The sequence below is a fragment of the Fusarium verticillioides genome, chromosome 3 (genome assembly GCF_000149555.1).
Source record: "Fusarium verticillioides 7600 chromosome 3, whole genome shotgun sequence".
Classification (NCBI taxonomy): Eukaryota; Fungi; Ascomycota; class Sordariomycetes; order Hypocreales; family Nectriaceae; genus Fusarium; species Fusarium verticillioides.
This window is the reverse complement of record NC_031677.1, coordinates 4,430,170-4,443,528: the sequence shown is the minus strand read 5'-3', so window position 1 is coordinate 4,443,528 and position 13,359 is coordinate 4,430,170. Positions and strand designations below refer to the sequence as shown.

At 49.2% G+C, this 13,359-nt stretch overlaps 5 protein-coding genes across 5 annotated transcripts; 1 reads left to right on the top strand and 4 right to left on the bottom strand.

Moving 5' to 3' along the window:
• Window positions 1–536: 536 nt before the first annotated feature.
• FVEG_05722 (hypothetical protein) lies at window positions 537–1,524 on the bottom strand (the record flags this gene model as incomplete). Its single annotated transcript, XM_018893959.1, has 2 exons — window positions 537–1,459; window positions 1,512–1,524. The coding sequence occupies 2 exons, from the start codon at window positions 1,522–1,524 to the stop codon at window positions 537–539; spliced, it is 936 nt and encodes a 311-aa protein (XP_018750914.1).
• A 1,180-nt stretch (window positions 1,525–2,704) lies between these two features.
• On the bottom strand, window positions 2,705–5,168 carry FVEG_15710 (hypothetical protein). The gene is made up of 4 exons (XM_018904903.1): window positions 4,821–5,168; window positions 4,185–4,767; window positions 3,481–4,128; window positions 2,705–3,421 (listed from the first exon to the last, which is right to left on the bottom strand). Exons 1-4 carry the CDS (start codon window positions 5,125–5,127, stop codon window positions 2,842–2,844), a joined length of 2,118 nt encoding a protein of 705 aa, XP_018750913.1. The 5' UTR covers window positions 5,128–5,168; the 3' UTR covers window positions 2,705–2,841.
• Window positions 5,169–5,635: 467 nt separating this feature from the next.
• FVEG_05719 (hypothetical protein) lies at window positions 5,636–7,390 on the bottom strand. Its single transcript, XM_018893958.1, has 5 exons — window positions 7,108–7,390; window positions 6,738–7,052; window positions 6,424–6,683; window positions 5,801–6,374; window positions 5,636–5,752 (listed from the first exon to the last, which is right to left on the bottom strand). The coding sequence occupies exons 1-5, from the start codon at window positions 7,206–7,208 to the stop codon at window positions 5,683–5,685; spliced, it is 1,320 nt and encodes a 439-aa protein (XP_018750912.1). The 5' UTR covers window positions 7,209–7,390; the 3' UTR covers window positions 5,636–5,682.
• A 648-nt stretch (window positions 7,391–8,038) lies between these two features.
• FVEG_05718 (hypothetical protein) lies at window positions 8,039–9,641 on the top strand (the record flags this gene model as incomplete). Its single annotated transcript, XM_018893957.1, has 4 exons — window positions 8,039–8,222; window positions 8,278–8,995; window positions 9,045–9,287; window positions 9,341–9,641. The coding sequence occupies 4 exons, from the start codon at window positions 8,039–8,041 to the stop codon at window positions 9,639–9,641; spliced, it is 1,446 nt and encodes a 481-aa protein (XP_018750911.1).
• Window positions 9,642–9,750: 109 nt separating this feature from the next.
• FVEG_05717 (hypothetical protein) lies at window positions 9,751–11,208 on the bottom strand. The gene has a single exon (XM_018893956.1). It carries the CDS (start codon window positions 11,018–11,020, stop codon window positions 9,881–9,883), a length of 1,140 nt encoding a protein of 379 aa, XP_018750910.1. The 5' UTR covers window positions 11,021–11,208; the 3' UTR covers window positions 9,751–9,880.
• Between the last annotated feature and the right edge of the window lie 2,151 nt (window positions 11,209–13,359).

The window sequence follows — 13,359 nt, the reverse complement described above, 5'->3', positions numbered from 1 at the left end:
TTTGGCCGTTGATTTCACTACCGCTCGCGATCAGCACAAACCCCACACTCCCGTCGAGTATATTTCAAATATCCTGAGACCTTGGATAGGGCGGTATTTATGTTCTCGTGGATCACGGTGTGAGATATCTTATCTGCGAGGGGATGAAGGCCTGAAAGCCCATATTCCCCGGCATGCTTTAGTCCAATGGCATCCTGATGTTTGTGGTGGAGCGGGTGGCAAGGCTACTACGCCAAACCAATTTCTCTCAAGACCGCAACCTAAATGCGCAATGAGCACTAAGTTGTAAGCCAAAGCGTCAAATCCCGGCTGAGAAGAAACGTGTACTGCGTGGTAGGAGTTGATTCATGATTGACCACGTATTCAAACTGTAAGTCCCCTCACATAGAATGCTCTGGAACTGTAATATGGTATACATTAGATTAAGTCATCTTGGATTCCCCTAGCATAATTCCCCGCGCCCTGAGCAAGATTGTTCTTGATTTCCGTATGTCCTTGTTGTTAACCAAGAACTGCATTATGAACAATTAAAAGAGTCAGGCAAGCTTCCAGTTTGTGGGGGGAGCAACGAGATGGCTTTCTGGGTTCAAATGGTGGTCAGCCTTGACATGGCGCCAGTGACTGCGATGACCCTGATAGCTTGTACCGTGCCCTTCCCGCCAACGATGAATCCTAATCTCTTGGATCAAAGAGCAAAAGGCTTGGGTGACATCCTCAGTGGGTTGTTTCATGTGCTTCCAGAGTTCTTCCGGTTTGGCGTTTGCCCTCCATACCATCAGATCCAGCGGAGTTTGGTCATAGGCGTCTTTGCCATCTGGATCCGGCTCTGTAAGACCACGCTTACGCAGGTACGAAATGTGATCCAGGTCTCCGTACATGGCTGCGTAATGCAAGATAGATCTTTTCATAACGGTGAGAAGATCAAGTCTTGCGCATCTTGTGTGGAGAACATCAAAGAGGCTATTACACCAGGGAATACAAGACGCGAGATGGATAGGTGTCCGGCCATGTGTATCCGGCGTATCGATGTCGGCTCCTCCCTTCAGAAGTGTCTCCAGTTTTCCATTGCAGTCCCATGGCTCAGCCGCATTGCGACTTGCCTCGATGAGGTGATGTACCGGAGCAAAGCCTGTAACATCGGCCTTATGGTTCGGATCAGCACCATGCTTTAGCAGAACCTGAACTACTTCCTTTGAGCCTTCGTCTACAGAGGCGCAGGCAGCATGCAATGCGGTGCATCCCTTCGAGTCCTGGATATCAGGGTTGCTGCCCAATTTAAGCAGAGCCTCAACGACATCCACCCATCCGTAGAAAGCAGCGACGTGGAGGTGAGTATGGCACCACACGTGATTGACAAGATCGAGGCGAGCCAGGCGCCAGAAGATGGTGAGTGTGACATTCAGGAAGACAAAGTCATCAGGATCCTTCTCGACCTGGACAAAGTGCTGTTTGCGACCGTCTATTGAAGTGGTCAGTCACATGGTCATACTTGGGGAACAGAGTAGATTAACGAGACTTAGACATGGTAAGTGTTGACAGATCTCGAACACTTAGGTAGAAGAAAGGTTTGGCTTATATCATGTGGTGACGGAGGTCCAGCATGAACTCGTAGATTGTGGGAGCAGTCAAGCTTTTTATGCACAGTGAGGAGTCAGTCGGGCTATGGCAACGCAGACTTCGAGAAGCATCCTCACTGATGGATACTCAAAGCTTATGACGTCTCAGCGAGACATACCTAGCCAACACACTGAAAAGTCCCGATTAACTTTAGCTTTCCAAAGACAATATGCGCATAGGAGGCCTCAACAAAGATAAGTGACCCAATCGTCGAGAAGCATCCTCACGGAGCTCTAACATTCGGACTTTGTGAGAGGGGAAAGCATCCGTTGTTCCTATTGGGCGGGATGTTCTGCAGAGTATACCTTAAATGCTATGTGTTATCGATAAGCTAATTGTGACACATGAGGACGGTTTAATAAGCCACCAGTGAACCATGTTGTTTCCTGGGAGTGGCTCAGATCGTTCCACGCGTGTTGTAAGTAAGTTTACCAAGGCTTATCTTAGGAAATAACTCGCATAGCTCTCTTGTCAATGGTCAATTGATTTTAAGCTCGGCGTGGATTATGAAGCTCTAGTGGAACGTCAGTCACGCAAGCTCACGTGTCGAGGCATGTCAATCACTTTTCACCAGTAATCGACGTTCGATATGCCGCGTGGCTAGATGTATCATCTGTAGTCAAGAACTTTCTTTAGCACGGACAATTTCTTTTGATGTGTGGCTTCGTTGCCTGGAATCTCAAAGTCTAGTTCTGTCTCACCGAGGGGACTGCTTCGAATCACTCGCCACCAATCGTGGCAAAAGGTTATCTGATTTTTCCATGTCTAGGTTAAAGTCCAGCCACTTTGGGCGGACGAACGGGTTCCGTGCCGTCAGCCAATCCATACCATCGTGGCTGAATCCAGATGCCAGCCTTGCCTCAACTCTCATGGTAGGTTGACTGTGAGCATGCTCTGAACCTATCAACTACAGTTCATTTCGGCATTTCCAATAAGAGCCCTTGTAAGTGATTCAGTTCATGGACAGCGCGGCGTATCATTGGTTCTAGCCGTTTGACTTTCGCCCGAGATGGAGTATATCACGCTTAAACGCAAAGTACCTTATGTCGGATTGGGCGTAGAACACGTCAGAATTGAAGACATAACATATCAAAACACTGATGCATTGCGGCTTACGATCTATATCCAGACGATAAGAAATCTTCCTAAGTTCAGTGAGTTTTTCTCTTGGCAGTAAATAGCATTTCCCCCGCAAACCCAATACCCCACGTGTTCCAATCAAAATCAATTCTTGTCCTGATACAGTTTCTTCCAGTAAATCGCGTCAACCTTGACGATAGCAAAGCGGAGAAAGGGCCACGACTGCATTCGCGTGCGGAGAGTCTTTCTCCACGTCGCGAGAAGGTTCTGGTCATATGCCGTCATATCAGGTTGCCGTTTCTGCAGACAGAGCATGTAGCAGAATAGTCCGGGATATGCTAGACAGTTCCGTGTATATGCAGGCCAGAACGCTGATTGATGTCTGGCATCTAGGCCACGGATGAACTTGATGACTGTTTGGATGAGACCGCGACAAGCTTGGAGGACTGTCTCTACGGAGGATTGGATGTGGGTGAGCTGTGTGTCACTGTCGATAATGGGACGTAGCAATGCTCGCAAGACGAGGATGTGCGTGGTGTAGTATGCTACGTAGAGGGATCTGTGACTCTTGACTGAGTCATCTGCGTCGCTGTCGCTCGGCTCTGGTCTGAGAGCCAGAGATTCTGGTAGGTCTTCTAGCCATTTGAGTAGCTGCTGACGTGGACCCCGAGCCTGTTCAAGTAGAGAGTCGAGGATTTGAGGCCGTGATGCAGCACGAAGGGAGCTATTGCTGTCAGTCCGGAGCAATTGGTGGTCATAAATGGGGCTACGAAGGGGTCTTACAAGAATTGCCGACAGATTGCAGAAGTGATCTCGGTCAATGAGCACAAACGGATAAAATAGTCAAGTGACTGATCTCGAATGTTTTCCGGTATGCTGGCTGTAGGATCAATGGTAAAATCGGCAGATGTAAGTGGTGAAACATCCCAGTCGTCGTCAGATATCATGGAAGATCGTCCATGAGTTACTGCACGCCAAGTATACTCAACATAAACAGCCCACCATAATCGTCTCCGAAGTCGAACCTCCCACGCCGGTAACTTCCATCCACTTGGGTTGACATTCAATCCAAGTGACTGAGCCATGGCCAGCATAGAAGCTGCCAACGACCATACAAAGGGGTTCTCCACAACGACGACATCAAAGGGAGTGTGATTCAGTAGGAGGATAAATATCTGGATGGTTGAGAGACGAGGAAAGTGGAGTTCCTTTTGTAGACAGGTGTAGGAGACTTGCCAGAGATCGTTGACATCCGGCTTGAAATATGCACTGTCAAGACAGAGTTTCTCATCCCAGGGCGTGAAGGGCAGTGCAAGCGCGTATACGCCCGCAAGTAAACCAGTAGATGCCTCTGCGACAAACTTATTCAAGTCTTCAAAAATAAGAGAGCGAGAAAGGATCGGCAAATCTTCGAAAACAAATCTGAAGTACCTGTACAATAAGTAAGTAAGTACATCTTCAAAGTAAAGAGAAGGATAGAGGCATACAACTTGACTAAAGCCACGCCTGTTTCTCGATCCACCAATTTCTCAAGATGTTCCCTATCACCCAGCGACGACATACACTTATCCACAATCTTCTGACTCTCAATCGCAGTCCCAGTCTGACTCTGCAAAAAGTGAATCGGAGGATTCGCCGGAAATGCGTGTTGCTGCCGTCGATACGCAACGCGATAAAAGTCGACTTCATCACTACTCGAATACGGGAAGTGATTAAGAGAAAAAGGATCAGATTCGTTGGAAAAGCCAATTAGTGAGGTTGAGTGGTCTGGCCGTTGGTCGAATGAGAGGCGTTCGAATAGGGCTGTTGGGCTGGCGGGGAGATCTGCTGATTTACCTGGGGTGAGGGTAGGGATTTCGCCGTAGTCTGAGGGCGTTGGATCATCAAGCGGTTCGAGATTGGGCAGTTCACCGTTGGCGAAGAAGTCGAATGGTTGATCGCTGCCGTCTATGCCGTGATCGAATGAGATGTCCCAGTTGATACCGCCCCCAGGTGAGAAAATGGATTGCGACACTGTGCCATCCAGAGGAGTCAAATCGAGGCCTGTGTCAATGCCTGCAGATTGGATCTCTATTATTCGTCAGGTTATATCTTTTGCATCATTGTTCGTTGTCTCATCTCACCATCGGGCATCCGCAACGCCTCATAAACACCAACATCCTGCGCAAGCGGCTGCGGCACAACAATCGGCGTCCCTCCACCACCGTCAGAATCCAGCCTTCTCGTGCGACTATCCCTCGGCTTCTTATTAGGATTTCCCACAAACGTGCAATCGCGTCCAGTGCGATCGCAGAGCTGGCATGGACGCGTCGGATCAGGGATGTTGCAGAGCACTTTTCGAGCGCGACATAAATCGCATGGTCTTTGGGACTTGGAGCGGTAGCGTCTTATGCCCGCGACTTGACGATGCGGGTGTTCGTCATGACTCATTGTGAGGGAGATGCTGAGGTGAAGCTCGCGGTATGAGATTGATGAAGTGAGTTACCGATAGCGGGGTCCGAGTTGGCCGATAACCGGCACGTGATTGAAGCCAGTAAGGTAGTTAGCGTTGGTGGACATGATTGATGTCTGTCATGGAATACAGATTATCGCATTGTACGACATGAAATAAAAGTCTAAGGAATAAACGAAGGCAATGTAGGGCGATATTAGTGATATTTATTCCATAGGTTCATAGCCTTAAGGTCTCTTAAATGAGGGACTGCTTTGATCTGTATCGCTGAGATTCCACAACCTTATCATGGAGTCAATCATGGGATCAGTGAATGTCATATTTCTGGTTGATAGTTATTTGGTATTCCTGGCTCCCACGATTGTTACAACTGATTATTCTACAATTGATTTTAATACCGGAAAGAAATCATGTCCCGCTCTCATACCAGCTCAATGTTCACATCATGACTCGTTCTTCAGTGTAATTAAGAAAGATTTGCAATTTCTCTACATACTACACAATTAAATTCATAATACCAACTATCCAAGTCACTAATTCCTGTTGGCGCGAAGTTTATCATATCGCAAAACCGCTCCCAGAAGAACACTGGCACCAAGCGCACTGCATCATGTTAGCACTCCCAACTCCTCTACGACGAAGAAAACTTACCAATCTTCAGGCGAGCAATACTCTGTTGGGTTATGGCTGATCCCCGATCTCGTCGGCGTAAAGATCATACTCGTAGGACAAACCCGATTCGTGTAGCAGCTATCATGCCCCGCACCACTAATCATATCCCTCCAAAGCTTCCCCTCCCCAACCGTCGAGCAGACATCCTTCGCGCTCTGCTCCACCACCGAAATACACTCCTGGTTAAACTTGACTGCAGGACTATCCACAAGAAGCTCCCAGTCAACCTCACAGCCCTTCTCACTATCATCGTGAGAAATGCGCTGGAACTCGGCTTCGCATTCTTTTACCATCTCGGCGAGGACTTCATCCTTGACGTGGCGGAGGTCGAGGGTGAATTTCACAGTGTGCGCCATTGTATTGACGGTGCCGGGGTCGGTGGTGAAGATGCCGGTTGTTGCGAGGCCGTCGTGCTTTTTGGCGATTGTGTTGGCGGCGACGAGCATCTTGCTGGCGGATAGGACGGGGTCTTTGCGGGCGTAGAGTGGTGTTGTGCCTGCGTGGCTGTCGCGGCCTTTGACGGTGATGTTGAACCATTTGAATGCTTGGACTCCTATATCCGCTGTTAATCCTGTACAATGCCCGTAGAGGGATTTTCTTACCGTGCACAACGCCGATCTTAAGACCCTCGTCTTCAAGAATGGGACCTTGCTCGATGTGAAGCTCGAAATGCGCGGCGAAGGGATTTGATCGATATGAAGCAGGCTGGTCACCGCAGTAGCCTATCCTGTCGAGCTCCTCCTTCATCGACTTGGGATCAGCAGCCAAAACTTCCCTTAAATCCCATGCAGTTTCGAGAGGGATGACATCAGCCCAAACACCTGAAGACACAGCCATCTTGGGAAAGCGAGCACCCTCCTCGCTACGAAAAAGTCAGCCAAGTCCTCATCGCGCTTACTCGTGGCGGGATACGTACTTGGTCCAGTTCACAACTCCAATAGGCCCCGCAGTCTCATACCCATGATCATTCAATGTTCGCAAAACCTCAAGACCCGAAATGACACCAAGAATGCCATCGTATCGTCCACCAGTAGGCTGCGTATCCAAATGCGAACCCATCATGACTGGGGGCAGATCATTGTTCTTGCCTGGTCTAATCGCAAATAGATTCCCCATTTGATCAATTGAAGTCTTTAGTCCAAGCGACTTGGCGTAGGTGATGAACCAATCTCGAACCTGCTTGTCCGAGTCGTCCAGACTGAGCCGCGCCATGCCAGTTTCTGTGGAAGCCCTAGGGTAAATGGGTTAATTTTTGAGAATATGGTGGGTTTGTGAGAATAGCTTACTTTCCATAGCGGTGCGCGGCGCCGAATTGACAGCTTTCGTGAAGTGATTTTGCGAGATCGACTTCGCTGATTTTGAATGGTGGTAGATCGAGTGAGCCCATGATGCTGGTTCTGATTTGTGTGCTGTTTGTCTCTAGAGGTTGATGATTTCGAGCAAGACCTCAAATGTCTAACCTTAAGATATCTGCTGTTAATATTCAATCTTTCGATAACAGCACCTTGATAAATCCAAGTCTTGTCTAATTATGTATTATCTCCCCTCAATTGTTATCCTTTATCGTCCCCGACGGTCATAATTCCCTCTCAACATTAGCAATTACGGCCGAGTGCTGCGAGTGGGGTCATTATCCGCCGTCGGCCGTCGGCGGAGACTAGTCTCCATTGGGAAGCTTATTGGAGCTGGAACTGAACTGCAATCTTGCCGATGAACTATGACATAACCTTTGTGCATGGCTACAAGGATAAAAACGCGGGGTAACAGCCAGTAACTTTATCTTCAATTGACTTCTAGAGGCAGTGATTGCTGAGGAAGTTTGTTTATAACGGCTTCTGATTGAATGCGTTGTGGATTGGCTTTTTTAAATCTCATCGGAGATCATCGGAGCATGGTTCATCGCCGCAGCTCCAGTCTTCAGTCTGGAGAGTCTTATCGTCTCGTATCGGTCTTATCTCATCTCTATCACATATAATCATTCAAAAAGGAAGGATTTACCATAGTCATCTCCACTAGTGGAGTATTCCCATCTCCGCCGACGGTTTGTTACAACTTGACTATCAGACTATCAAATGCGGGGGTGGATAAGTGACCATCGTGCTGCAGATCACCTGGTGATAGCTCGGATATGCAAGCGACCTTAAAAGAACCAGTAATCCACATTTTACTTCTCGTATTCTCGCATTGTCTTGTCAATACATACTCAAACTTGTCACGATGGAAGCCACAGAGAAACAGTCGGAGCTCAAGATGCCGCTTGAGCAAGAGCTCGATCAGAACTCTGGCGAGATGAATGACCTCACGGAAGTTGAGAAAAAGGTGTTGTCGAAATTTGACAAGTTTGTTATGCCGCAGATGGCTCTTCTTGTTCTATTCGCTTACCTCGATCGAACAAATATCGGTAAGGACCTTGCAAACCCCAACTCCAGTTCCGAAAGCTAACCATGATACTCAAGGCAACGCACGTGTATTCGGCTTCGAAGAAGATACAGGCATGCATGGAACTCAATTCAACGACGTATCAATGTATTTCTACATCTCATACGTCGTCTTTGAAACGCCATGGGTCCTCGCCGTCAAGAAATTCGGTCCAGGTCGTGTCCTTGCTATCGCCATCATAAGCTGGAGTTTCATCACTTTGGGAACTGGCTTCGTCCACAGCTATGGCCAAGTCATAGCCTGCCGAGTCCTCCTCGGTTTCTTCGAGGCTGGTCTTTTTCCTTCTCTCACCTTCGTCGTCTCTCAGATCTACCCTCCTGCATCGCAAGGAAAACGCGTTGCGGTCCTTTATGTCTCGATTGCACTTTCTGGAGCCCTTGGTGGACTTATTGCGTATGGGATTCAGTCGATGGGTGCGAGACATGGGTTGTCAGCTTGGCGATGGCTCTTCATCATCGAGGGTGCTATCTCGCTTGTCATCGGAGCTGTTTGCTGGCTGAGTCTTCCGACTTCTCCGCAAACAGCTTGGTTCCTCTCAGAAGAAGAGAAATCAACTATGATGCTTATCAAAGAGCGCAACCATCCTTTCAAAGAAACTGAAGGCTTCTCGTGGAAGCAGGTCGTCATGGCCCTCACGGATCCCCTCGTTTGGCTTGCTTCCATCTCACTATTCTGCGCTTCCATCGCACTTTTCGGCTTCGGCACATTCCTCCCAACTCTTCTCAAGGGCCTCGAGTAAGTATCTTGACCGCTTTGATTCGGATTCCACTAATCACTTATGCAGTTACACTTCTCTACAAGCCAACTATCTTAGTATTCCCGTCTACGTTCTGGCATCCATCTTCACTGCTGCCACGACCTACGTCTCAGACCGCCTCAACCGCCGAGCCATCTGCCTCATCCACTCCCCACTACTAGTCATCGTCGGATATGCCATAGTCGTTGGTACCGGACACAAAGCCGCGGGTTTCTTTGCCATGTTCCTCGTCGGCGGTGGCGTCTACTCTTTCAACACTGTCTTGGTAACGTATGTCAACACTCCAACCCTGTGAATTGAAGCACCGCGCTAACGATTTGTAGATGGGTATCAAACAATATGCAGCCAGACTACAAGCGCTCTGTTGCGATTTCCATGCTCATCTCACTCGCAAACGCATCTGGAATGGCGGCGTCACAGATCTATCCCATCGGGGATGCTCCTCGCTACGTCATGGGTAATGCAATCTCTCTTGGAGGAGAGGTCTTGGCACTTGTTTGCGTTGGACTCATTTATGCTCTTCTGAAGTACCGCATGCGACAGAAGGAGAAGTTGATCGCGGAGGGTAAGGATAGCAATGGAAAAGAGGGAGATCAGAGCTTGGAGTTCAAGTATGTCTTTTAAAGAGCTCTGATACGCCAAAACACAGATACCCGGTTACAGAATGCGAGGTTGCAATAACAAGACTTAGAGTTATAAAGTGTTGGTCATGATAGAGTCGACTATTGTTACGCGCATTGTCAAGAATGGTAGTGTCATTGAGTGTTATGTATTAAAATAGCTATATACTCGAAGATATTTTGGGCTTCATGACTGAAGCGCTATATACTTTGCTATATGTCCTAGTAGAACGGAGCAGCAGCTTAACCACCGTAGCCAAACTCAGGGAAAGGAGTTGTGCTCTCGTCACAGGCGAAGCGAACAAAGTACTTGTTATCGCTACCATCACCGTTGACAATGACCGTTCCATCAGGAGCCTGCACCTCAGCGATGAAGTTAAGATCGCCCTGAGCATTAGCCCACAGGAGTCGGAAGGGGGTATAAGTGCCAGCCTCGAGGTGAATGGTGTAAGACTTGGAAGTGCCACCTGGGTAGTCCTGCTCAAGGTTGGCATTCTCACGAGTCCAGCCAGAGAGGGCATTGTCGCCGAACCAGATGAGGGTGATCTCATCGGAGTTGGGGATGGTGACGACGTAGTCACCGCTCTCGGGGGCATAGAGGTATGCGCGGTGGTTGACGGCCCTGTACTGCCAGAGCTGCTCGGGGCTGTCATCGTAGATGGCGAAGACAGTGTCGGAATGAGTGCCGGGGGTGATACCGATGCGAGTGGTCTCGCCCTCGTGGGTAGGGGTGGCGGTATGGAAGAAATCAACGTCGAAGGAGGAGAAGTCAGGAGGATTATCGTTGTGGAAGCTGTGCTGGTAGATGGCATACTCCAGGCCAGCGTTGTCGCAAGACTGGTCTGCAGTGGGCTCAGCAGTGGTAGTGGTGGTGGTTGCGGCATCAGTGGTGGTCTCGGCCTCAGTAGTAGTAGCCTCAGCAGTAGTGGTAGTCTCCTCGGCGGTGGTGGTGGTTCCCTCGGCAGTGGTAGTCTCCTCGGCAGTAGTGGTGGTTCCCTCGGCAGTGGTAGTCTCCTCGGCAGTAGTGGTGGTGCCCTCGGCGGTGGTAGTCTCAGCAGCAGTGGTGGTGGTGTCAGCAGCGCTTGTCTCAGCTGTAGTAGTACCGACAGCACTTGTCTCGGCAGTAGTGGTGCCTGTCTCAGCAGCGCTGGTCTCGGTGGCGCTAGTCTCGGAGACAATCACAGTAGCGAGAGTGGAGCTCTCCGAGACAACAGGGACGGAATAGTCCGTGCTAGTAGAAACAGCAGCAGTCTCAGTACCAGTGGAGGAAGGGACCTCAGTAGAGGAGACAGCAGCAGCAGTTGTGGTGGTGCGAGGCTTGCAGGGGCCAGCGGCAGCGAAGCTGGCAAAGGCCAAGCCCGCAAAGGTAACGAACGACTTCATATTGGTAAAGAACGTGATGAACAGTAAAGAATGACTGGGTGGAAAACAGAATGAACGAGTGAGTGGGTGAGTGAGGGATCTGCAGGCAGAATAAGGATCGTCCCGCTGTTAAATACAAGGTCTTCTACTCCGTAATCTACTCTTCTAATCTACTCCCATGTCAAAGAGGCGTTTTACTAGAAATGGCAATTTCATCGCAGCGGTCCAAACACTGACTCGTCTTTACGAGGGTAATATAACCATACTGCGCCAGGCTCACAACTTTCAGCTGTTGTTTAAATTGCGACGTTGCTTTGGCTGAGCTAAAACCCACGCTGTATCCCGAATACCCCGTATTCCTCTTGGCATGGGCTCATGTTTTGTTTCTTTGCAGGGTTCAGGGATGTTGGATCTAGTTAGCTGCTCATCAAAAGGCAGAGGCTAGCAACGGTCATCGCGGTTTGTTCAGATGGTAGGGCAGTGGTCTGGGCCATCTCTGGTACTAAACCTGAAACCCGGTTACTGGTTGAAATTTACGTCATGGCGTTTATGTTTCTTGATCAGCCAATCAAGTGTCGAACAGCTTTTTTTAGTGCACTTGCACAGACTGTAATTTCTAGGCCGTTAGCTCGAGGACCGTTGAGGCTTGAGCTGCCCCTTTACCCTACAGTTTCGCAGCCCAATGGGATGAAAAGAGCAGCAGATTATTGGAACTAGTACCTGGATCCGTCTCTCAGCTGACAGCCTGGCTGCATCGTTACTGTCAACTCTCACGCCTTTTTTGTGCAGCTATTTTCGCATCATAACAATAACGCAAAGTCGCGATTTGAGAAGAAGAAATCACGCACGCGGTGAGGCGCAGCCCAAAGTGTTTTCGCTATCTTGACAGTTTTGTAACGCCGAAGCCTGCACTAGATTTCCGCACCCCCAGCATGGACCTAGAGATATCTTTGATTGCCGTAGCGCCACTCAGCACCATTTTACGCCACAGCTCTCGCTCCAGGATGTTACCCCCTGTTGCCATTCACGGCTAAACACCATAGCGCTGACCGTCCGAACAAGCAAAGATCTGCCCCTAAAGCTAGGGCTTCAGAGACCTCTGTACCCTGAGTGATCCCACCGTCCAGTAGAACCGGGTAAAGCCTCGAGTGTTGCTGCAACGCTGTCGACCTCGGAGGTTTAATGCAATGATGGCGTCGACCCCTGCTTCTACTGCTAAGAGGGCATCCTCAGCTGTGAGAACTCCCTCGCGTTGCGTTGAGGTAGGGCATGAGTGACGTCTATGTCGCCGTTGTTTCCAGTCGCTGATAAGCGCTTGGTGCTATGGCCATAGAATGTCTTAGTGATAATCGAATATCTGTGTTGAGGTGACTCATCTTCACGTGGGAGCTGTGATAAACTGATCAGGTTAAGGTGTGAAAAGAAGCTCAAGCCTCCTATTCACCCCACGCGACGCGACTGTCATCAGCTATGTCTGGTCAGCTCTAGGGTAGTAGCAATGACGTTTCGTATCTCTTGATTCCGCAAAGTTGTCAATTGATCATCAGTCCCGTTAGCGCAATAGTGCCAGAGATATGCGGGTGATCGCTTTTGAGCCAGGGCCTTGATTTCGTCGACCGTTCTAGGCCTTCCTTTCTTTGCTTCTATCCTATCTTGGTTCCAAGTTTTAGCTTATGGTGAAGTGAGCTACTGGTTTGCTACTCGGAAGCAGGGGCATCAGCGATCAAGAAGTGGAGAAAATGGCCAAATGATAGCTTCCATAGAAATTTCACTGCGCTCAAGTTTGTTTACAATTGAACGATTCTAAGTTGACTTGGCCACTGAGCCTTTATTGAGCTGAGTGTTACTGTCACAGAGAAGTGACATGCGCAGATCGGGGAGTCCGACGATCGGCGCCGTTAGCTTCGGACGGAGTCTGCGAGATCTTCCCCACATCTCACGCGGACCCACGCCATTGGGTCAACGTCCGAGGGCTCTGTTATTTCCGGTTACCGAAGGAGCAATTGCGCGGAAAGGACTCGTTTCGCGATTGCTGGAGCAGATTGAGGCTTTGGAGGGAAAGTTTCGGGTCATGACTGAGGAGAACACCGTAACGACGACGCTTCTGCAGCGATTGAGCATGATAAAGATATTGTAATATTTGACAGACAGGTACCGATTATGCATGCTGTGGCTCAGAATTCGAACCACGTTCATGACTGGTCGTTTCTATCTCTCTCCTCACTGGCGACAGCTCTTTGACTATGACATTTACATGTTTATACCTTCGCCGTTCTCTGTATGTAACTTCGAAGCTTGTCTGGGACTATTCGTGAGACCCCCAGTGGTCAAATGTAATGCAATAGGTGCAGATCAGAGCA

Bases quoted from the DNA above. Each gene is read 5' to 3' on its own strand.
- FVEG_15710 (XM_018904903.1), bottom strand. From the start codon at position 5,127: ATGAGTCATGACGAACACCCGCATCGTCAAGTCGCGGGCATAAGACGC. The intron at 4,768-4,820 runs GTGAGATGAGAC...GACGAATAATAG, and splicing joins GGCGTTGCGGATGCCCGATG to AGATCCAATCTGCAGGCATT. The intron at 4,129-4,184 runs GTATGCCTCTAT...CTTATTGTACAG, and splicing joins GGCGTGGCTTTAGTCAAGTT to GTACTTCAGATTTGTTTTCG.
- FVEG_05719 (XM_018893958.1), bottom strand. From the start codon at position 7,208: ATGGGCTCACTCGATCTACCACCATTCAAAATCAGCGAAGTCGATCTC. The intron at 7,053-7,107 runs GTAAGCTATTCT...CATTTACCCTAG, and splicing joins GCCGCGCACCGCTATGGAAA to GGCTTCCACAGAAACTGGCA. The intron at 6,375-6,423 runs GTAAGAAAATCC...CAGCGGATATAG, and splicing joins TAAGATCGGCGTTGTGCACG to GAGTCCAAGCATTCAAATGG.
- FVEG_05717 (XM_018893956.1), bottom strand. From the start codon at position 11,020: ATGAAGTCGTTCGTTACCTTTGCGGGCTTGGCCTTTGCCAGCTTCGCT.